Consider the following 21,585-nt stretch of genomic DNA (forward strand, 5'->3'; position numbering starts at 1 on the left):
CTAAAGAACTCCTCAATGCCTACAGTGACCAAGAACAAGAAATTGCTCCGTTTTTCATTTCCATAATGAAAACTATAGAACCACAGGGTTAGAAGGGGCTGCAAGGGTCATCTAGTCTAACCCCCTGCCAAGAGGCAGGATTTGTTGGGCCTAATATTAAGGGCTTGGCTACACTTGCAAGTTCAGTGCATTAAAGCAGCCCTGGGCGCACTAGCTCACTCCCCGTCCGCATTGGCATGGCATGTAGAGCGCTCTGACTCCGAGGCTACAGCGATGCTGGTTCTCCACCTCGGCGAGAGGAATAACGTTTTCTGCGCCTTGGCTACAACGCCCAGGCGTCAGTGTGGATGAATGCGCACTGATCGGCCTCCGGAAACGTCCCATAATTCCCTTAAGTCAAGTGGCCACTTGTCATTGTTTTGAACTCCTGTAGGAATGCGGAAATGCCCTTTCAAAGCTCCGTTTCTGACAGCCAGCATGCAAGCCATTACTGTGAATGCTGTCTGTGAGAGAGAGGCGAGCGGGGGGAGAAGGGGGTCTGCTGCTGTCTGAACTCACAAGACAGAATGCTGACATGCTCTCACCCCCTCCCCAAAACCCACTCTCTCTCCCCCCACATACACACAACACACTCCCTCTCACACTCCACCCCATCACCCCATTTGAAAAGCAAGTTGCAGCCACTTGCATGCTGGGATAGCTGCCCATAATGCACTGCTCCCAATGCCGCTGCAAGTGCTGCAAATGTGGCCACACCAGTGCGCTGTCAGTTGTCAGTGTGGACAGACTGCAGCACTTTCCCTGCTGTGGTTTCCGAAGGCGGGTTTAACTCACAGCGCTCGACACCGGCAAGTGTAGCCATGCCCTGAATAATCATCATTCTGCAACAGAGAGACAGGCCTTTGTTGCACCTCAAGTTTAGCAAAGATTTGCCTAAATGAATTGCCCAACATGCAGGAAAACAAAACAAAACCAAGCAAACAAAAAACTGGAACTATGGTCCATGTAAAGTTTGAACAAAGTTTAAGATTCCTGGTGACAGTATAAAACCTCCAGCATTTACAGAGAGGCTTTGCAATAAAAAATAAAACGTTAAAGGACAAGCTAAGGTTGTCTGACAGAGAAGAATGCTTGCATAGTCACCCCCCCCATCCTTTTTTCTCCTTTTTTAGTTCTTATCTGAAGAAGCAGGACCCACCCTTCCAAAGGAGCGTGCATGTAGATTTCTTTATTTACAAAACCTATTTACTCAAAGACGTGTATTTCTTCATAGCCTTTACTATTTATTGCAAATTGCCTTAAGTTGAATTAGGGGCCTCTTACATTTTGTAAAGTTTTTGAAGGACAGATACATTTTAAAAACAAGGAAAACCACAAAACAAACAGACACAGCACCACTCACCCCCTTCCTGGCCCTCCTTTCCAAAACAATTAAGCATACATTGAAGCCAACTTGTATATAGCTTATAGAAAAACCACTGTACACAGACATTCAAACTAGTCTTATGTTATTTTATAGATAACCTACATGCTCAATCACATGCACATTCATATTTTATATTTTTACCATTGTTTTATATAAAATACATAGCCTAACAAAAAAAAGCTAATGGTGTAAAATTGGCTAATACACCCCATGTAGACAAAATGTAAGCCAAGTTTAAACTATTTTATGTAAGAGTTGATTTTTGCTTTTTACCAGAGATAAGAATGATATTTCTCCCCCACCCCAAACATACAGCACCATCAATCACCTCCTCCTTCCTCTTTCCCATAACAATTGAGCACGCATTCAAACCCAATTGTTTACTATTTTTATAAACTACCTTAAGCATACATTCAAATTTTATAGACCAATCACTCTCTCTCACACACCACCCACTCACACACACACTCACACGTGTTTTATCAGCATAAATGTATATAAAATACACACAGCCTAATTTAAAAGAAATCTAATGATGTAATATTGGCTAATATGCCCATGTATGAGACAAACTGCAGGAACAGTTTAAACTATTTTTTGTATAAAGAGTGGATAACAGTTTTTACTACTTGTCCCTCTTTTTGCTAAGGAAAAGCTGTAATTCTTTCAGTGTTTAAGGTCTGGGATGTAAAGTGATTAAATTGATTGAACATGGATTTAATAAATAATATGAAAGCAGGAATGGAGCATTAGGGAAACTTTATTTTAGTATTTGAGAGGCAGGTGATACATTGTATTTTAAGAACATTTTGTTTGTATCTTAAATGCTTTGGCAGTAAATATTTTGCCCTACTAACTTAATTTTGCTCAAAATTAAAAATCATGAAACACTTAAGAGACACAGACACAGAATAACCCAGACTTTTAAAGGTAACATGACAAAACAGAGCATGGGGATAAAAGTTGGTCTGGATTTTTAGGGACATTTTAACAAATGTTTGAAATCTTTTTGTATTGAAACAGTTTTGTATCCGTGCTTTGTTAATTGTCATGGTTGAGCAGGAGTTAAATGTGTGTCCTGCAGAAACTCTCCCCGAACTCCTGAGCCATTGTTACCTCTTTTCCCAAAATTTTTAAACACTTTTCACCAGGGTTCAGAAACAGCACATAACACTGACAAAGGGGTTAGGCGGAAGGATTATACATACAGGAAAAAAACAGCAAGGCGGGTCACTTCTGATGGAGATGACAAGCACTGTAATGTAACCAAAACCCTAGTTTTTGCAGCCTTAGTGGGATTTTGCAGAATTACCTCAAAAGCAACACTAAGTCGTGTTTGTTAGGACCCGTCATTGGCCCTTAAGAGAATAGCAGAGACTAAACATGACACTTAAAAAGAATAAGGGGGGGAGGGGTGCAAAGCCACTGGCTATCCTGTGCAACCACACTGGTGCAAAACTTCAAGCCCAATTTTTGTTCTATGATTACAATCCCTGTGATATAATCAAAATGCATCACCAGCTTTACTTCTGTAGCTCTATAAAGTATTGCTATCTGCAAAACAAATACCTTTCCCCATTCTATTTATCATCACGTCGACGAAGCCCCAATAAACTAATTTTCCTGCCCTTATATAAAACTCAACATTGTTGAGTGCCTTCAAAACTGTAACCTCTGTCTTCACCTCTCACAAACATTTTTGTTTTGTCTTTACCAAAGAGGAGAAGAGGGCTAATGAAATAAAAAATTACATTGAGATGCTTACAAGATCTGCTATCCCAATCTTTTTTTAAAAAAATGTTAGCTTGTTTTTAAAGTTTTGCCAAAATGGTTTTGGTTTTGCATCCCTGCCCATCCTGGCTAATAACCATTGATAGACCTATTCTCCATTAACTTATCTAGTTCTTTTTTTAACCATGTTATTGTCTTGGTCTTCTCAACATCCTCTGGCAAGGAGTTCCACAGGTTGATTGTGCGGGTTGTGTGAAGAAATACTTCCTTTTGTTTGTTTTAAACCTGCTGCCCATTAATTTCATTTGGTGACCCCTAATTCTTGTGTCTTGCGAAGGAGTTTAAATAGCACTTCTTTATTCGCTTTCACAACACCAAAACCAAACTCTAGATTTATCAGAGCTGCGTACTTTCAACACTACTTTATAGCGCAGAATGCTGGGGAATGAGGAAGACTGACATGTCCAAACTGTCTTCATTCCATACAACCTGTCTCAGAAAAATCCTCCGTATCTTTTTGGCCCAGAACAATCTCAAACCAAGATCTGTTGACACAGTGCAGCCAAGAGGATCTGAGCACCATCGTTGCCAGGAGGCGTTGGAGATGGATCGGTCATGTGGTTCGGATGGAAACTGATTCCATCACCAGAGTAGCAGTAAGATGGACACCTGAAGGCAAGTGAAAACAAGGCTGCCCGAAAGCAACATGGCGAAGAGCTGTGGAAGCCGAGCTGAAAAACCTGGGGCACAGCTGGGGAACCATTGAAAAACTTGCCAGAAACACACAGGAGTGGAGGAGCTTCGTCACGCCCCTAAACGCCAGAGGCGTAACGGGAACATCATGATGATGATAATGATTCACTTTCTCCACACCAGTCATGATTTTATAGACTTCTATTATATCCCCTCTTAGTTGTCTCTTTTCCAAGCCTTAAAGTCCCAGTCTTATTAATCTCTCCTCACACAGAAGCTGTTCCACACCCTTCATCATTTTTTGTTGCCCTTTTCTGTACCTTTTCCAATGTATCTTTTTTTGAGATGAAGCAACCAGGTCTGCACATAGTATTCAAGATGTGGGCGTACCATGAATTCATATAGAGACAATATATTTTCTGTCTTATTATCTATCCTTTTCCTAATGATTCCCAACGGTCTGTTCACTTTTTAGACTGCCACATACAAAAACTTCTCTAAAGTTTACCAAGATGGGACATAGGCCTCTTAATAGGTTCATCACTTGTAAATTGTACAGAAACCTTTCGATTCCAGGATACAGTATAAAGCCCTTCAATTGAGAGTTTTAAACAAAAAATAAAGAAAATTTTAAGACACAAACCATAGCTTTGTGACTGTGTGAAGGTCAGAGATAAGGCTGTGGCCTCTAATGCTTATTGGAAGAAACAGCCCCCAGCCCACACCACCTCCTCCTCCTTTCCTGATGTGTTTTTTTTTTTCATCTAAAGCTGCCACCTTCTCCACATCTTTCTCCTAAGCTAAATGTTCCTGGGAGAAACAGGCACTGCAGTGTGATAACATTTAAAACACTCTCTGTGCATAAATTAATACAGATCTGTTTGATTTTATGAGTTTGCAGCTTCTACAGTCCAGTTCACACACCCATGGCTGCTCTGGCCCAGGGCATCCATGACATAACCTGGGCAATTGCTTCTCTCTCACGCAGCAGTTGGTGATTCCGTGCATGGCAGCTTGTACAGTTGAGTGCACACCAGATTTTGGGTTATGGACTAGCACCAGCTCAATACCAAATTGCTTGCTCCAAGTTAGATGGTACATGTTCCTTTCTCTTCCAGCAGCCTGTTGGGCATCTGGTTTTGGGTCTGGGAAAAGCAAATTGGGCCCACTTCATTTTTTCCTTTAGGCTGTTAGTGTCCAGGTTCTCCTAGATATCTGAAGAGCCATCACTCAGTTACTGAATAATTTAAAATAAGAAATATACATAAGACATCATCATACTTTTTTAAAATGTGCTTTTAAAACCTTTTTACTATGTGTGTCAAGAAGTCTCTTCAGCTCATGGTTTGTTTGTTTTGGTTTTTTTAAGCCTACATTCTTACATACAACGTACCTGTGATTTGTTTCTGTACAACCTTCCATGTGAACCTCTTGGGGTGTCCTTGGCAAGGGCTGGAGTTTCAAACAAAACTCGGGTCAGCGGTTTGGCCTTGTTCTCTCCCTCTGCACTGTCCTTGTGACCACATTCATCAGCTGTTATCCCTGTTGTCCCATGACACGGTTCCTCTATCTCAAATGCTGTGTCAGTGGCTGAGTTGTTTCTTCCATTCCCACATTGCCCATATAACATCTCTTCATGAGCATCTTGATAGTGGGTGGTGCTGAGGTCTGGTTCAAGGGACTTTTAGGTGCTCGCATCTTTAATCAATAAGCCTGTTCAAATGATGCATCCTCTTTTATTCAACAATTGTGCATTACTGTTTCTGCCAATAGTTTCAGGACAATGCTTCAAAAGTTCATTGGTTTCCCTCCTTACATAAAGAAAAACCCCTTTCTGGCTCATAGTAGACTTGGGACAGTTATCAAAAGGGAAGGTGGAAGGCCATTTAACTCTCTTTTCTTCAAATCTCCTCTTAAATCATACCCTCTTCCGCTTCAGCTGTGCCTTTTAATTTCCCCCTGGTCCCTCTGCATTAAGGCACTTAGTCATCATAATGCCTCTGTTTTCAGTCATTTCTCAGGTCTCTCCTCTACCCTCTTGTATTATTTAACACTGTAAAGTATCTGGGGTTACGGCTTGTGTAAAAGTAAAATGTCATAAGAACAGAACAAATAATTCTTTAGGGCCCCTGGAATGTGATGATCAACAAAAAAAATTTGCAATTGCTGTTCCAAAATATCACCATGCACGCAATCTACCCACTGCTTTTGTTAATGTCATTTATTTACTAGTTCCGATAACCCATTCAAAACGTGATAAGCGAGACAATGTCTCCTGAAGCTGGGGAGAGTTTCAGTATGACACTTGCCCATGCTCACCAGTAACAATGAACCAAGACTAGATAAAAAACTGTTTCACTAAAAAAAGATTTCAGTCAGTTATGAACGCTCCTCTAAAAATGTGGAGAGTTTATTTAATGTGATTGAAAACCAGCCTGTTTAGGAGAAGAATATGGCAGTTTTAGACTTAAAAACAAGTCAAGGGAGGAGCACGTAGGCTTGGGGTTGTTTCTTCTGATAACAGTATCAGAGGCTAAAACCTTATTTCTGACTCCATGCAGTCACCAAGCTATGACGTTTGCCTTTTACATTGTATTTATTTATTATTGTAAAATCCTCAACTGAGAGCGCTTTCTGCACAATTTACAAATGCTGAACCTCTGAAGAGACCTATGTGCCATCTTTGTAACCTTTAAAATGTTGTATTGTAAGTCAAGTATCAGGGGGTAGCCGTGTTAGTCTGTATCTACAAAAACAACAAGGAGTCTGGTGGCACCTTAAAGACTAAGGCCTGGTCTACACTAGGCGTTTATGTCGAAGTTAGCGCCATTACATCGAATTAACCCTGCACCCGTCCACACTACGATGCTATTTAGTTCGACATAGAGGTCTCTTTAATTCGACTTCTGTACTCCTCCCCGACAAGGGGAGTAGCGCTAAATTCGACATGGCCATGTCGAATTAGGCTAGGTGTGGATGGAAATCGACGCTAATAGCTCCGGGAGCTATCCCACAGTGCACCACTCTGTTGACGCTCTGGACAGCAGTACGAGCTCGGATGCTCTGACCAGCCACACAGGAAAAGCCCCGGGAAAATTTGAATTTGAATTCCTTTTCCTGTCTGGCCAGTTTGAATCTCATTTCCTGTCTGGACATCGTGGCGATCACAGCAGCACTGGCAACGATGCAGAGCTCTCCAGCAGTGATGGCCGTGCAGTCTGTGAATAGAAAGAGGGCCCCAGCATGGACTGATCGGGAAGTCTTGGATCTCATCGCTGTGTGGGGCGATGAGTCCGTGCTTTCTGAGCTGCGCTCCAAGAAACGGAATGCAAAGATCTATGAGAAGATCTCAAAAGACATGTCAGAGAGAGGATACAGCCGGGATGCAACGCAGTGCCGCGTGAAAATCAAGGAGCTGAGACAAGGCTACCAGAAGACCAAAGAGGCAAACGGACGCTCCGGATCCCATCCCCAGACATCCCGTTTCTACGAGGCACTGCATTCCATCCTCGGTGCGGCCGCCACCACTACCCCACCAGTGACCGTGGACTCTGAGGATGGGATATTGTCCACGGCCGGTTCCTCGGACATGTTAGCGGACGGGAAAGATGAGGAAGGAGATGAGGAGGGCGAGGCAGTCGGCAGCGCTCACAACACTGATTTCCCCGACAGCCAGGATCTCTTCATCACCCTTACAGAGATCCCCTACGAAGCGTCCCCAGCCGTTACCCCGGACACAGAATCTGGGGAAGGATCAGCCAGTAAGTGTTGTAAACATCTAAACATTTATTTTTAACAGAACAGGAATATTAACAATTAAAAGAATGGGTTGTTCATGATTACTTTGCCCTAGGCACTTAACGGTTCAGTCATGGGCAGTGCAAGTTTTGAAAAAAAATCTAGCAATGTCCGGTTTTCCGTGATTGTCCCGCACAAGCCGCTCTACTGTTTAGTCCCTGCTACTGCAGCTAGAGTAAAATGCGGTCTATATGTGCAGGGATAGAGCAGTAATCCTCCCGGGACATCTCGATGAAGCTCTCCTGGAGGTAATTGGAAAGCCGTTGCATGAGGTTCCTGGGGAGAGCGGCCTTATTGGGTCCTCCGAAGTACGACACGTTGCCGCGCCACGAGACTATCAAGTACTCGGGAATCATTGCTCTGCACAGCAGGGCGGCATACGGCCCTGGTCTTTGGAGGCTTTCCCGGAGCATTCTCTCTCTCTCACTGTCAGAGATCCTCATCAGGGTGATGTCGCCCATGGTGACCTGCTTTGAATTAGGTAGGGGAATGTTAGTGTTGGGACTGCTTGCTCGTTCCTTTACAGAACTGTAACAGCTGGTTTGCAGCCACGCGGTGGAGGCGGGAGAGGGGCTGCCGAAAGGGATCGTTCCTGGGGACAGCCGCGAGGGGGTGGGACAGGGGCAGAGTTCCCGCTTGCCGGATTGCTGGCAGCAGGGACTGACATTGCTTTAAATGTGAAATGAGGCCAGTGGTAATATAAAAGTTTTAAACTGCCACAAGTCTACGGCTTACCATGTCTGCCTGCAACAGAAATTCCGTTGTGCTGCCCCGCTTCTCAAATGTGCTGTGCAAGACCCCAGGCACTGAATGCGAAGGCCGAGAATTCGACCTTGTGCTGAGTGCGCATGTGATAGGTGCTGTGCATGGTCTTGTTCACAGAGAAAGACTATGTTCTTTGTTCACAACTACATTTATCTTTCTGAGGAATTCACTCCCTTTTTCCCATTCCCACAGCCACATCTGCGACTGTCTCACAACGTAGCCTGGCATCACACTCCCAGAGGCTAGCGCAGATTAGGCATAGGAAGAAGAGGACACGGGAGGACATGTTCTCTGAACTTATGGCCTGTTCCCAAGCCCAGGCAGCACAGCAGACCCAGTGGCGGGAGAACTTGACCCAAATGCACCAAGCAAACATGGATCGGGAGGAGAGGTGGCGGCAGGAAGACCAGCAGGCGACTCAAACGCTGCTTGGACTACTGAGGGAGCAAACAGACACGCTCCGGCGCCTTGTGGATGTTCTGCAGGAACGGAGGCAGGAGGACAGAGCCCCACTGCAGTCCATCTCTAACCGCCCTCCCCCGCCACCAAGTCCCATACCCACCTCACCCAAAGTGCAAAGAAGGAGAGGCTGCAGAGTCCGTGCTAACTCTCACTCCACCCCTGCAGAGAGCTCTAGTAGCAGAAGGCTCTCATTCCCCAAAACTTGAAAAGTTCTTTCCTTCCCGCCTGACACAAGCCCCCGTCCAAGTTTCACCTCCCAGTTCCATGTGTAGTTGATAATAAAAAATACGTTCATGTTAAGTACTGTTTCAATGATGTTCTTTTGGAGGAGGAGGGGAAAGGGGGTTGGTAATTGGACAGGACAGTCGCCTTTGGCAGGGTACATAGGCGGGGGCAGGCACAGCAGCAGGGCACATACACAGTGCAGTGATGCAGTGACTAGTTACCCTGGTTAGTCTGGGAGGTTGTTTTCATGTTATGTGGTGGGGGGTGGGTTGCTCTGTGACTTTGTGGCGGGGGAGGGCAGTTACAGATCTTAAGCGGCGGTCCTTATGCAGGATCACAGAGCCACGCAGCAGGGGATCTGTAACCGTCCTCCCCCTGCCACAAAGTCACATAGCCCCCCCATACACACAGTCCCGATCAGGAGGGGTGACAGGCTCCGTTGAAACAACCATCCCACCGCAGCGGAGCCCGTCAATCCTTGAGTTTAGAAGCTTCATTCGCGTCACTACACTACACCCGCTCCGCACCCCAGTCTGCGTCCCAGTTTTAAAAAATTCCCGCGAAAACAGTATTAAAGAAAACGGTGTGCATTAACAAAGTAGAACTATTTTTATTTCGAAACGTGTGTTGGAAGGGGGGTGAAGGGGGTATGTAACTGGATAGGATAGTCAACATTAACTGGGTAAAGAAACGGGGGCAGGTTTAGCTTCTCAATACACAAACTTTAAAGTCACAGGTTACCCTGCTCACTCAGGAACTTAGCTTTCAAAGCCTCCCGGATGCACAGCGCATCCCGCTGGGCTCTTCTAATCACCCGGGTGTCTGGTTGGGCGTAATCAGCAGCCAGGCGATTTGCCTCAACCTCCCACCCCACCATAAAGGTCTCCCCCTTGCTCTCACAGAGATTGTGGAGCACACAGCAAGCTGCTATAACGATGGGGATATTGGTTTCGCTGAGATCACAGCGAGTCAGTAAGCTTCTCCATCTCCCCTTGAGACGGCCAAAAGCACACTCCACCACCATTCTGCACTTGCTCAGCCGGTAGTTGAAGAGTTCTTTTTCAGTGTCCAGGGCGCCAGTATAGGGCTTCATGAGCCAGGGCATTAGCGGGTAGGCTGGGTCCCTGAGGATGACTATAGGCATCTCCACATCCCCAACAGTTATTTTGTGGTCCGGGAAGTAAATACCTTGTTGCAGCCGTCTAAACAGACCAGAGTTCCTGAAAACACGAGCGTCATGAACCTTGCCCGGCCATCCCACGTAGATGTTGGTAAAACGTCCCCTGTGGTCCACCAGTGCTTGCAGCACCATGGAAAAATAGCCCTTTCGGTTAATGTACTGGGTGGCCTGGTGGTCCGGTGCCAGGATAGGGATGTGAGTTCCATCTATGGCCCCACCGCAGTTTGGGAATCCCATCACTGCGAAGCCATCTATGATCGCCTCCACGTTTCCCAGGGTCACTACCTTTGGCAGCAGTACATCAACGATTGCCTTGGCTACTTGCATCACAACAACCCCCACGGTAGATTTGCCCACCCCAAACTGGTTCGCGACTGACCGGTAGCTGTCTGGCGTTGCAAGCTTCCAGAGGGCTATGGCCACTCGCTTCTGTACACTCAGTGCAGCTCGCAACCGGGTGTCATTGCGCTTCAGGGCAGGGGACAGCAACTCACAAAGTTCCAGGAAAGTTCCCTTCCGCATGCGAAAGTTTCGCAGCCACTGGGATTCATCCCAGACCTGCAGCACTATGCGGTCCCACCACTCAGTGCTTGTTTCCCGTGCCCAGAATCGCCGTTCCACGGCATCAACATGACCCATTGCCATCATGATGTCCTCGGCGCTGGGTCCCCTGCTTTCTGAGAGGTCTGTGCTACTCTCAGACTTCAGGACATCACCGCGGTGCCATAGCCTCCTCGCCTGACTTTTCTGCATCTGCCTCAGGGAAACCTGTATGATAAGCTGCGAGGCGTTGAGAGCAGCCACAACTGCAGCGATGGTCGCAGCGTGCTCCATGCTCGCAGTGCTGTGGCATCCGCGCTGTCAATGACTGGAAAAGTGCGCGAACTGATTTCCTGCCGGCGCTTTCAGGGAGGGAGGGCGGGAGTGATGGACGGATGACGACAGTTACCCAAAAGCACCCTCAACACATTTTGTTACCCAGAAGGCATTGCCGGCTACACCCAGAATTCCAATGGGCAGAGGGGACTGCGGGAACTGTGGGATAGCTGACCACAGTGTACCGCTTCGAATGTCGACGCTTTCACCGTTAGTGTGGACTCACAAAGTCGAATTACTGTCCTTAGTGTGGACACAGACGTTCGACTTTGCAATATCGATTCCAAAAATTCGATGCAAGTAAATTCGAACTACTCTCGTAGTGTAGACGAGGCCTAACAGATTTATTTGGGCATAAGCTTTCGTGAGTAAAAACCTCACTTCTTCAGATTGAGGTTTTTACTCACGAAAGCTTATGCCCAAATAAATCTGTTAGTCTTTAAGGTGCCACCAGACTCCTTGTTGTTTTTGTATTGTAAGTGTTATTTCACTAAACCTCTTCCTCTTTGGTTAAGACAAAACCAAAATGTGTGTGAGAAGTGGAGACAAAGTTTACAGTTTTAAAGGCACTCTACAAAGCAGAGATTTGAATAAGGGCAGGAAAATTAATTCATTCGGGCCTCATCAATGTGATGGTAAATAAAACGGGGAAAATGTTTTGCAGGTAGCTCTATAAAATATTGCTACAAAATGGTGAAGCATTTTGATTATATAACAGGGATTTTTATCGTTTAAAAAAAAAAAAAGTTTGGGCTTGAACTTTTGCACCAGTGTGGCTGTGCAGGATAGCCCATGACTTGCATTCTCCCTGCCCCTTCCCCCCATCATTCTTTTTAAATTTCATGTTTAGTCTCAGCTCTTAATTTAAGGTCCAGTGGATGTCTTGGGTAGTCTAACAAAGAAAAGTTCTCGTTGCTTTTGCGGCAATTCTACAATATCTCACTAAAGGCTGTAAAAACAAGGATTTTGATTGTTACAGGGCTTGTCATCTCAGTCAGAAATGAACTGTCTTGTGGCTTTTCCCTGTACATATACTTCTTCTCCTCCTAACCCTTTTGCCAATCTTATATGCTATTTCTGACCTCCCTGTAAAGAGTGATTAGAAAAATTGGAAAAAGGAGTAACCTAGTGCTTCAGGAGTTTGAGGAGATTTTCTGTAGGACACACATTTACTCCTGCCCATGCATGACAGCTAACAAAGAACAAATACAAAACTGTTTCGCTAAAAGAGATTTGAAACATTTGTTAAAATGTCCCTAAAAATCCAGACCAACTCTTATTCTCATGCTCTGTTTTCTCATGTTACCTTTACAAGTGTGGGTCATTCTGTGTGTGTGAATGAATGAAAGTGTTTCATGATTTTTAACTTCTTTATTTTATTTTGCTAAATATGCCAAATATGTTAATAATACAAAATATTTATCGCTAAAGCATTTAAGATACTTTGTATTTTAAGACCATTTTGTTTGCATCTACTGCCTCTCAAATACTAAAATATAGTTTTCCCTAACACTCCATTCCTGCTTTTATTTTATTTATTAAATCCTTGTTTAATCAATGTAATTATGCCACATCGCATACCTTAAGCACTGAAAGATACAGCTTTACCTTCACAAAAAGGGGATAGTTTGTGGAAAAAGTAGTAGTAAAAAGTGTTATCCACTGTTTGTACGTAGAATAGTTTAAACTAGTCCTGCATTTTGTCTCATACGTGGGCGTATTAAACAATGTTACACCATTAGATTTCCTTTAAGTTAGGGTGTGTGTAGTTTGTGTAGATTAATGCTGAATAAACAAGTATGGATGTGTGAGTGTGAGAGCAGGTGACTTATCTACAAAATAATATAAAACTAATTTAAATGTACGCCTACAGTGGTTTATCTATAAACGTGCGTACAAGTTGGCTTCAATATATGCGTAATTGTTTTGGGAAGTAGGGTCAAGGATAGGGGTGAGTGGTGCTGCGTCTCTGTGCATCCTGTGCTTTACATTTTTTAAAATGTATTTGTCCTTCAAAAACTTTACAAAATGTAAAAGCAACTTAAGATAATCGGTGATAATTAGCAATAAATAAAAAAGGCTGTGAAGAAATATGTCTTTGGCTAGGTCTACACTACCCGCCTGAATCGGCGGGTAGAAATCGATCTCTCGGGGATCGAATTATCGCGTCTCGTCGGGACGCGACAATCGATCCCCGAATCGACGCTCTTATTCCACCAGCGGAGGTGGGAGTAAGCGCCGTCGACGAGGAGCTGCGGAGGTCGATTTTGCCACCGTCCTCACAGCGGGGTAAGTCGGCTCCAATAGGTCGAATTCAGCTACGTGTTATACCAATAGAATAAAAAACAGCAGGATCTTATTAAGAGGGATAAGGCAAAGATGCCACATTTATTGTAAATATACTGATAAAGCAAAAGATAAAAGTAAACAACGTTGTTTGACTACTTATTTCTTATACACACACACACACATAGAGAGAGAGAGAGAGAGAGAGAGATTCATTCACACAATTATTCATTCAAGTTCTGTATAGGTGTTATAGTTACCAGCCTAGAAGGCCAGGTATCTTGGTCATGAGGATGGAGCCGAGTCTGTGTCAGGTGCATCTGATGCTCCAGGAGGCTGGCAGCAGAACCAGAGACTCAAAGTCATCAGTCTTTAGAGTCCATTCTTATAGGAATTAATTCCTATGTTAGTCTATGGGAGCTGTTTCATCCTGCTGTTGCTGACTCAATCAGCAGATGGCACATTCCTGTCCAAAGTGGCACATTCCCGGTGGCTCCACACTGTCCAAAGTTTGTGTTTCTCATCCTTCCAGGTGATGGGTGGATCCCAGTTTACCCTCCCGGGGTTGTCTGGTTATCCACTTGACACATTCTTCGGCCGATGGATACTCCCTTTCTAGGTTGGCACCTCCCTAACCATCCATGTATATCAAGCATTCATCAGCATACATTCCATCCCTTAACCATATTTTAATTTACTGTCTCCACCACTTTTAGGGTGTGTGCTAATTCATTTGAGACTCCCGGCCCTTTAATCCCAGAGGGTGGGGGTCTGTCCTAGGAGCCGTTGAATGAAGTGAAAGTCACTTAACGGCTTATAGTGTTTGTTTGCATCCTATCAATTACTTCAAGAACAAAGTCAGTTAACTTGTTTGTAAGTTTTACATAGTAGTAAAGTATCTTTCACAGGATAGATATAATCAATGGTTTCTACAGACAGTAGCTTACAAGTTTTAACAGAAGACCCAAGAGATGTTTGTACTTGGTGAAACTGTTGGATTTTAAAGTGTGGGGGACAAATTATGAGGGGGTCACTGTCACTTGGGGGAATCACTGTTAGTACCTTCTTTTATATCCCTACATACGCTATTCGCGTAGCTGAATTTGCGTATCTTAAATCGACCTCCCCCCCCCCGTAGTGAAGACCTGCCCTTTGAGTAACTAGGTTTGGTAAATGAAGAAAGCTACATGCATGCTCCTTTTGAAGGGTGGGTCCTGCTTCTTCAGATAAAAGCTAAAACACCAGGGGGAAAAAGCCTAGGAGGGTGGGAGGAATATGCAAGCATTCTTCTCTCTGTCCTTTAAACAGCCAAAAAACCTTAATATTTTATTATTGTAAAGCCCCTCGTAAATGGTAGGGATTGTATACAGTCACCAGGAATGTAAAATTTTGTCCACACTTCACAAATGATATACACGTGAACTCTATTTCCAGTGTTTTTGTTTGCTTGGGGTGTTTTTGCATGCTGGGCAATTCATTTAGGCAAACCTTTGCTAAACTGGAAGTGTAACAAGCACCTGTCTCACTGCAAAATGATAATTATTTAATTATGGAAAAGATGTCAACTTAGCAGCAATTGCCTGTGCTTGGTCTCTGTCAGGGCCACCCAGAGGATTCAGGAGGCCTGGGGCAAAGCAATTTCGGGGGCCCCTTCTGTTGCTGGCACAGAGTGCCAGAGGACAGCAACAGCGGGGTTTGTTGCCTGGTGTGCTTCGCGCCAATAAAAACACCAGGGGTGGAGAAGCAAACAAAGTTTATTTGGGATCCCAAAGCGGTGCAAGGAGACTGGCAAGTCTCAAATCAAGCACACTAACAGGAACAGTTTTTCTTCTTTTATACATTTTGCAGTTAAGCCTCACCCCCCACCCCCTTTCCCCTCCCTTCCTCCCCTTCTACCCCTCCCTTCCCTGGTAACAGTTACTAAGCAAATAACGATTACATTTAAGCAGTTAACTCATTCTTGGCAGCTATAAGCCTAGCTTGTTAGTAACTTCTTTAAACCGTTATCTTGTCCTTTTTCCCTTCAGCCAGAAACATGCAGGCCTCGTTATTTAGGGTTACCATATTTTGTGCCTCCAAAAGGAGGACACTCCACGGGGCCCTGGCCCCGCCCCCAGCCCCTCCCCTCCCCCTCCCCCTCCCCAAAGTCTCCGCCCCCTCCCCTGCTTCCCGCGAACATTTAATTCGCGGGAAGCCTGGGCAGGTAAGGGGGTGTGTGGGGGGAGGAGGTGCGGCCCAGGCTGGCCCCCCCGGCGGCTCCAGCCTGGGTCGGCTCGGGCCCTGGGGTGCCGGCCCTGGCCCCCCGGCAGCCCAGCGCACCCTCCCGGCCCCGGCGGCCCAGTGCACCCCCCGGATCCCGGCCGCCCAGCGCACCCCCCCGGCGGCCCGGCTCCCGGCCCGACCCCCCGGCTCCCGGCCCCGCGGCCCAGCGCACCCCCCCCGGCGGCCCAGCTCCCGGCCCGGCTCCGCGGCCCAGCGAACCCCCCCGGCTCCGCGGCCCAGCGCACCCCCCCGGCGGCCCGGCTCCCGGCCCGACCCCCCGGCTCCGCGGCCCAGCGAACCCCCCCGGCTCCGCGGCCCAGCGCACCCCCCCGGCGGCCCGGCTCCCGGCCCGACCCCCCGGCCCCGCGGCCCAGCGCACCCCCCCGGCGGCCCGGCTCCCGGCCCGACCCCGCGGCCCCGCGGCCCAGCGCACCCCCTCGGCGGCCCGACCCCACGGCCCCGGCCCAGCACTGCGCCCCTGGACCCCGGCCCGGCACCGCGACCCCGGCCCAGCCCTCCCTCCCGATTTTCCCGGACATGCCCGGCTTTTGGGGATTTCCCCCCGGACGGGGATTTGAGCCCCCAAAAGCCGGACATGTCCGGGAAAATCCGGACGTATGGTAACCCTAGGTCAGTGAGAAGGTTTGACTTGTTCTCATTGAGGAGGAGACCCAGTCTCTCGAAAGTGGATCTGACTAAACGGACTTGAGACTCCACCTGCTCCCTGGAGTGCCCCCTGAGCAGCCAGTTGTCGAGGTGGGGGTATACCTGCACCTGCCTCCTTCGGAGGAAGGCTGCTATGACCAATATGCACTTGGTGAACACTCAGGGGGCTGTGGACAGGCTGAAGGGAAAGACAGTGAACTGATGTTTTGGTTTTGGGGATTAGGAAGTATCGGGAATAGAATCCCTTGCCCCAGAGCTCCTGAGGCACCTCCTCCACTTCTCCTGTGGCGAGGAGTGTCCATGCCTCCTGGATAAGGAGTTGCTCGTGAGAGGGGTCCCTGAAGAGGGATAGGGAAGGGGGGTGGGAGGGAGGGTAGGAGCAGAATTGGAGAGAATATCCCACTTTTACCATGTGAAGAACCTAGCAGTCTGAAGTTATTTGGGACCAAGCACGGTAGAAGTGGGATAGACGGTTCAAAAAACTTGTGGAAGGATCCGGTGCCGAGACTGGTGCTCCGTCCTCGGGCGGACCTTCAAAAGGCCTGCTTTGAGCCCAACAAAGGTTTGGTCAGGCCCTGTCCCTGCCCAGAAGGATCAGAGGGCATGCCCTTGCCATTCCTGCCCCTACGTCTATAAAAATCCTGCCTCAGCCCAGGAGAATATGATCTCTGTTTTTGTGGTCGGGGCTTGAAATGTTTTTGTTGGGTTGCCACGGTGTGCATACCCAATGACTTCATAGTCGCCCAGGAGTCCTTTAGGCTGTGCAGTCTGGAGCTTGTTTGCTCTGAGAATAACCCTGCGCCTTTGAACGGTAGGTCCTGCAGGGTTTGCTGCACCTCAGGGTAGCCTGGAGGCTTGTAGCCACAAGCTCCTCCTCATGGCTATTGCAGAGGAAAGGGTGCGGGCAGCCGAGTCTGCAGAGTCTAGCAAGGCCTGCAAGGAGATCTGCGCCACGGCCTTCCCTTCGTCCATAATTGCCGAGAACTCGGATCTAGAGTCTGTTGGGATCAGCTCCTTAAACTTCCCCATGGAGGCCCGTGAGTTGAAGATATCTGCTGAGGATAGTTTGCTGGTTCACTATCCTCAGCTCCAGGCCCCCCGGAGAGTAGACCTTTCTACCAAAAAAGTCCATCCTTTTCGACTCCTTGGATTTAGAGATTGGCCCCTGCCTCTCCTTCTCATTAACGGCAGCCACTACCAGCGAGCATGGCTGCAGGTGTGAGAACAGGTACTCGTAACCCTTAGAAGGGACGAAATACTTGCGCTCCATGCCTCTAGCGGTAGGCGGGATGGATGCAGGGGTCTGCCATAGAGACTTAATGTTGCTCTGGATCGTTTTTATCAGGAGCAGAGCTACCCTGGATGGGTCTTCTGGTGCGAGGATGTCAACCATCGGGACCTCAGGTTTGACAACCTCCTCTGCCTGCAACCCCATGTTACAGGCGATCCTCCGCAGAAGGTCCTGGTGGGCCCTATGGTCAATCAGTGGAGGACCCAAGATAGAAGCCTTGTCCGGGGGACGAAGATGAGGAGGCCAGAGGTGGCACGGGGTCCTCCTGACCCTCCAGCTCTCTGATCTCCTCCTGGTCAGTGCCGGGAGCCTCTGAGGCAACTGCTGTTGCGGTGATAGTAGCCTGGCCCTGCAGTGTGACTTGCACCAGAGTCGACTCAGCGGCGACCCGGACAGGTGGTGGGGCTTCTGCCAACGTTGTCTCGGATCCCTGAGGCGTAGGCCTGTCATTGGAAAAACCTCACTCTCAAACCTTATCTACCACTATATACACCCGGGGTTCTCAAACTGGGGGTCGGGACCCATCAGGGGGTCGTGAGGTTATTGCATGGGGGGTCATGAGCTGTCAGCCTCCACCTCAAACCCCACTTTGCCTCCAGCATTTATAATGGTGTTAAATATATAAAAAAAGTGTTTTTAATTTATAAGGGGGGTTGCATTCAGAGGCTCGCTATGTGAAAGGGGTCACCAGTACAAAAGTTTGAGAACCCCTGATATACACCAGCTATACAACTAACTAAGAGCTAAACTACAACTATCAGAAAGTATGCTAAGGGAAGCACTTGCTAGGCGAACGACTGCGGTTCCAACAAAGGAACTGAGGAGGGGACGTGTCGGCAGGGGCATATATCCAGGGGGCTCCACAACTGACCCGATGGGAGCTGCTAAGGGAAAACTTTCTGGCGTCTGTGCATGCAGCATGCACACACCTAATTGGAATCGATATGAGCAATCACTCAAAAAATATCTTTTACTGGACCAATTTCTGTTGGTGAGAGAGCTAAGCTTTTGAGCTTACACAGAGCTCTTCTTCAGATCTGGGAAACTTAATTAGAGTGTCAGAGCTAAATACGAGGTGGAACAGATTGTTTAGCATAAGTAATATGTTAACATAAATTGAAATATGTTAGTTTAGCATTAATGATTTCTTCCACTTTGTATTTAATGGTGACATTCTGACTGTTTCCCAGACTTGAAGAAGATCTCGGTGTTGTAGCTTGAAAATGTGTCGCTCTCACCAACAGAAGTTTGTCCAATAAAATATATGACCTCATCCACCTTGCCTCTCTTACAGATATTGGGACAGTTTAGCTAGCATATACCAATTCATGTAATTACATCTTATCCCCCTCCATTTTCCCTGCAGTTTCAATTAACTATGATTCTTCTTCACCATGTCCTGTGCTAAACGCTTACATAGCCTTGTGTGCAACTGTTAAACACAGGGCCAGCGTAAGCAAATTTAAAGTCTCCTACAAACCTATGAGATTGTTCTCCCTAGCTGCATGAGCCACGATTTAGTGAGTAATCTTTGCTGTTCCATTAGGGTTACCATATTTCAGCAAGAAAAAAAGAGGACGGGAGGAGCCCCGCCCTAGCCCCGCCCCTGCCCCTCCCACTTCCCGCCCCCCCAGAACCCCCAACCCTCCCCCCGTTCCTTGTCCCCTGACTGCCCCCTCCTGGGACCCCTGCCCCTAACTGCCCCCCAGGACTCCACTCCCTATCTAAGCCTCCCTGCCTCTTGTCCCCTGACTGCCCCAACCCTTATCCACACCCCCACCCCCAGACAGACCCCTGGGACTCCCACGCCCCATCCAACCACTCCCCACCCCCTGACAGCCCCCCCCCGAACTCCCAACCCATCTAAACCCCTCTACTCCCTGTCCCCTGACTGCTCCGATCCATCTCCCCACCCCTGCCACCTGACAGCCCCCCCCAGAACTCCCAAACACTCCCCCCCTGCTCCTTGTCCCCTGACTGCCCCCTCCTGGGACCCCTGCTCCTAACTGCCCCCCAGGACTCCACTCCCTATCTAAGCCTCCCTGCCTCTTGTCCCCTGACTGCCCCAACCCTTATCCACACCCCCACCCCCAGACAGACCCCTGGGACTCCCACGCCCCATCCAACCACTCCCCACTCCCTCCCCAGAACTCCCAACCCATCTAAACCCCTCTGCTCCCTGTCCCCTGACTGCTCCGATCCATCTCCCCACCCCTGCCACCTGACAGGCCCCCCCAGAACTCCCAAACACTCCCCCCCTGCTCCTTGTCCCCTGACTGCCCCCTCCTGGGACCCCTGCCCCTAACTGCCCCCCAGGACTCCACTCCCTATCTAAGCCTCCCTGCCTCTTGTCCCCTGACTGCCCCAACCCTTATCCACACCCCCACCCCCAGACAGACCCCTGGGACTCCCACGCCCCATCCAACCACTCCCCACCCCCTCCCCAGAACTCCCAACCCATCTAAACCCCTCTGCTCCCTGTCCCCTGACTGCTCCGATCCATCTCCCCACCCCTGCCACCTGACAGCCCCCCCCAGAACTCCCAAACACCCCCCCCCTGCTCCTTGTCCCCTAACTGCCCCCTCCTGGGACCCCTGCTCCTAACTGCCCTCCAGAACCCCACCCCCTACCTAAGACTCCCTGTTCCTTGTCCCCTAACTGCCCCCTCCTAAGACCCCCCCCCAACTGCCCCCCAGGACCCTACCCCCTACCTGTACCCTGACTGCCCAAAACTTTCTCCACTCCCCCCAAAAAAGCCCCCCCCCCGTTTCTTGACTGCCACCTCCAGAACCTTCCTGCCCCCGGTCCCCCTTACCCTGCTGCTCAGAACAGAGTGTTGGGCTCTGTGCAGCCGAGCCGGACACGTGGCTGAGCTCCCTAGCACAACAAAACCCGGTCCCTGGCCCTGCACAACAAAACCCGGTCTGGCCCTGCACAGTGCTGCTGGACTGGGCTGCAAGGGAGCTGCCGGCTCAGAATGCAGGGCGGATCCGGCTCCTCTACAGCTGCTCCTGAGTCCAGCCCGGGACTTCCCTGCAGCCCTCCCAGCCGCTCGCTCTGCTAATCCCGGACATTGTGAGTGCTTTACAAATTCCCCCCGGACGCTATTTTTAGCACACAAAAGGAGGACATGTCCGGGTAAATCCGGACGAATGGTAACCCTATCGTTATTACCACTTGATACCAGTGTGAGCAGGGGGTTGCACACAGATAACTGGTTGCTTACATATTCCAATTGCACCTGGCTTTTGAGGCTGATTAGAGTTTAAACATGGAAGAAGTTTGGTTCATATAGGCCTAGTGCAGGAAGGCTTCATTGACACTTCGTGGCCTTCCACCCTCCCGAGTTACCTAGGGTTAGGCCTAGTGACACCAACACTTCCATAAAAAAAAAAAAAAAAATTGCAATACTATAGTAACATGTATTTGGAAATGTAAAAAATAACCAGTGAGATACATTCAAAAATTAATTTTTAATAATTTGAAAATACATGAAATACATTATTTAAAAACATTCAATGCTTTAACGGTATGTATACATTTGCAATTACATAATGGGCTGTTGCTGGGTGATGGTTGGTGCCAATGGGCTGTCACTGCTGTTGCCCAGGGCTGGGTGGGGAGCTGGGCTCTGGGTCGGGGGGTGCCCGGCTCACAGGGGCTGGGCTCAGAGCTGGGGGTCAGGGCTGGGGGGGGGGGGGTCCGGCTCAGAGGGTCTGGGCTCGGAGCTGGGGGTCAGGGCTGTGGGGGGAGTCAGGGGGGTGTCCGGCTCAGAGGGGCTTACCATGCTGCTTACTCTCGCCTCCCCCCATTCCCGGAGCCTCAGCGCGCCGCGTCCAGGAGCGGCCCCGGACAGCGCTGCAGCGGCGTGGCTCCACAGAACCTGAGCTCCCGCTGCTCGGCCCGGAGCGCGGAGCCCTGCCC

At 48.4% G+C, this 21,585-nt stretch overlaps 1 protein-coding gene across 1 annotated transcript; it reads left to right on the forward strand.

Annotated features, from left to right (window-relative positions):
* The first annotated feature begins 7,273 nt into the window (after positions 1–7,273).
* LOC128825295 (uncharacterized) lies at positions 7,274–9,414 on the forward strand. Its single transcript, XM_054007661.1, has 2 exons — positions 7,274–7,611; positions 8,606–9,414. The coding sequence occupies exons 1-2, from the start codon at positions 7,440–7,442 to the stop codon at positions 9,079–9,081; spliced, it is 648 nt and encodes a 215-aa protein (XP_053863636.1). The 5' UTR covers positions 7,274–7,439; the 3' UTR covers positions 9,082–9,414.
* The last annotated feature ends 12,171 nt before the right edge of the window (positions 9,415–21,585 follow it).

This window comes from Malaclemys terrapin, chromosome 17, assembly GCF_027887155.1.
Source record: "Malaclemys terrapin pileata isolate rMalTer1 chromosome 17, rMalTer1.hap1, whole genome shotgun sequence".
Lineage (NCBI taxonomy): Eukaryota > Metazoa > Chordata > Testudines > Emydidae > Malaclemys > Malaclemys terrapin.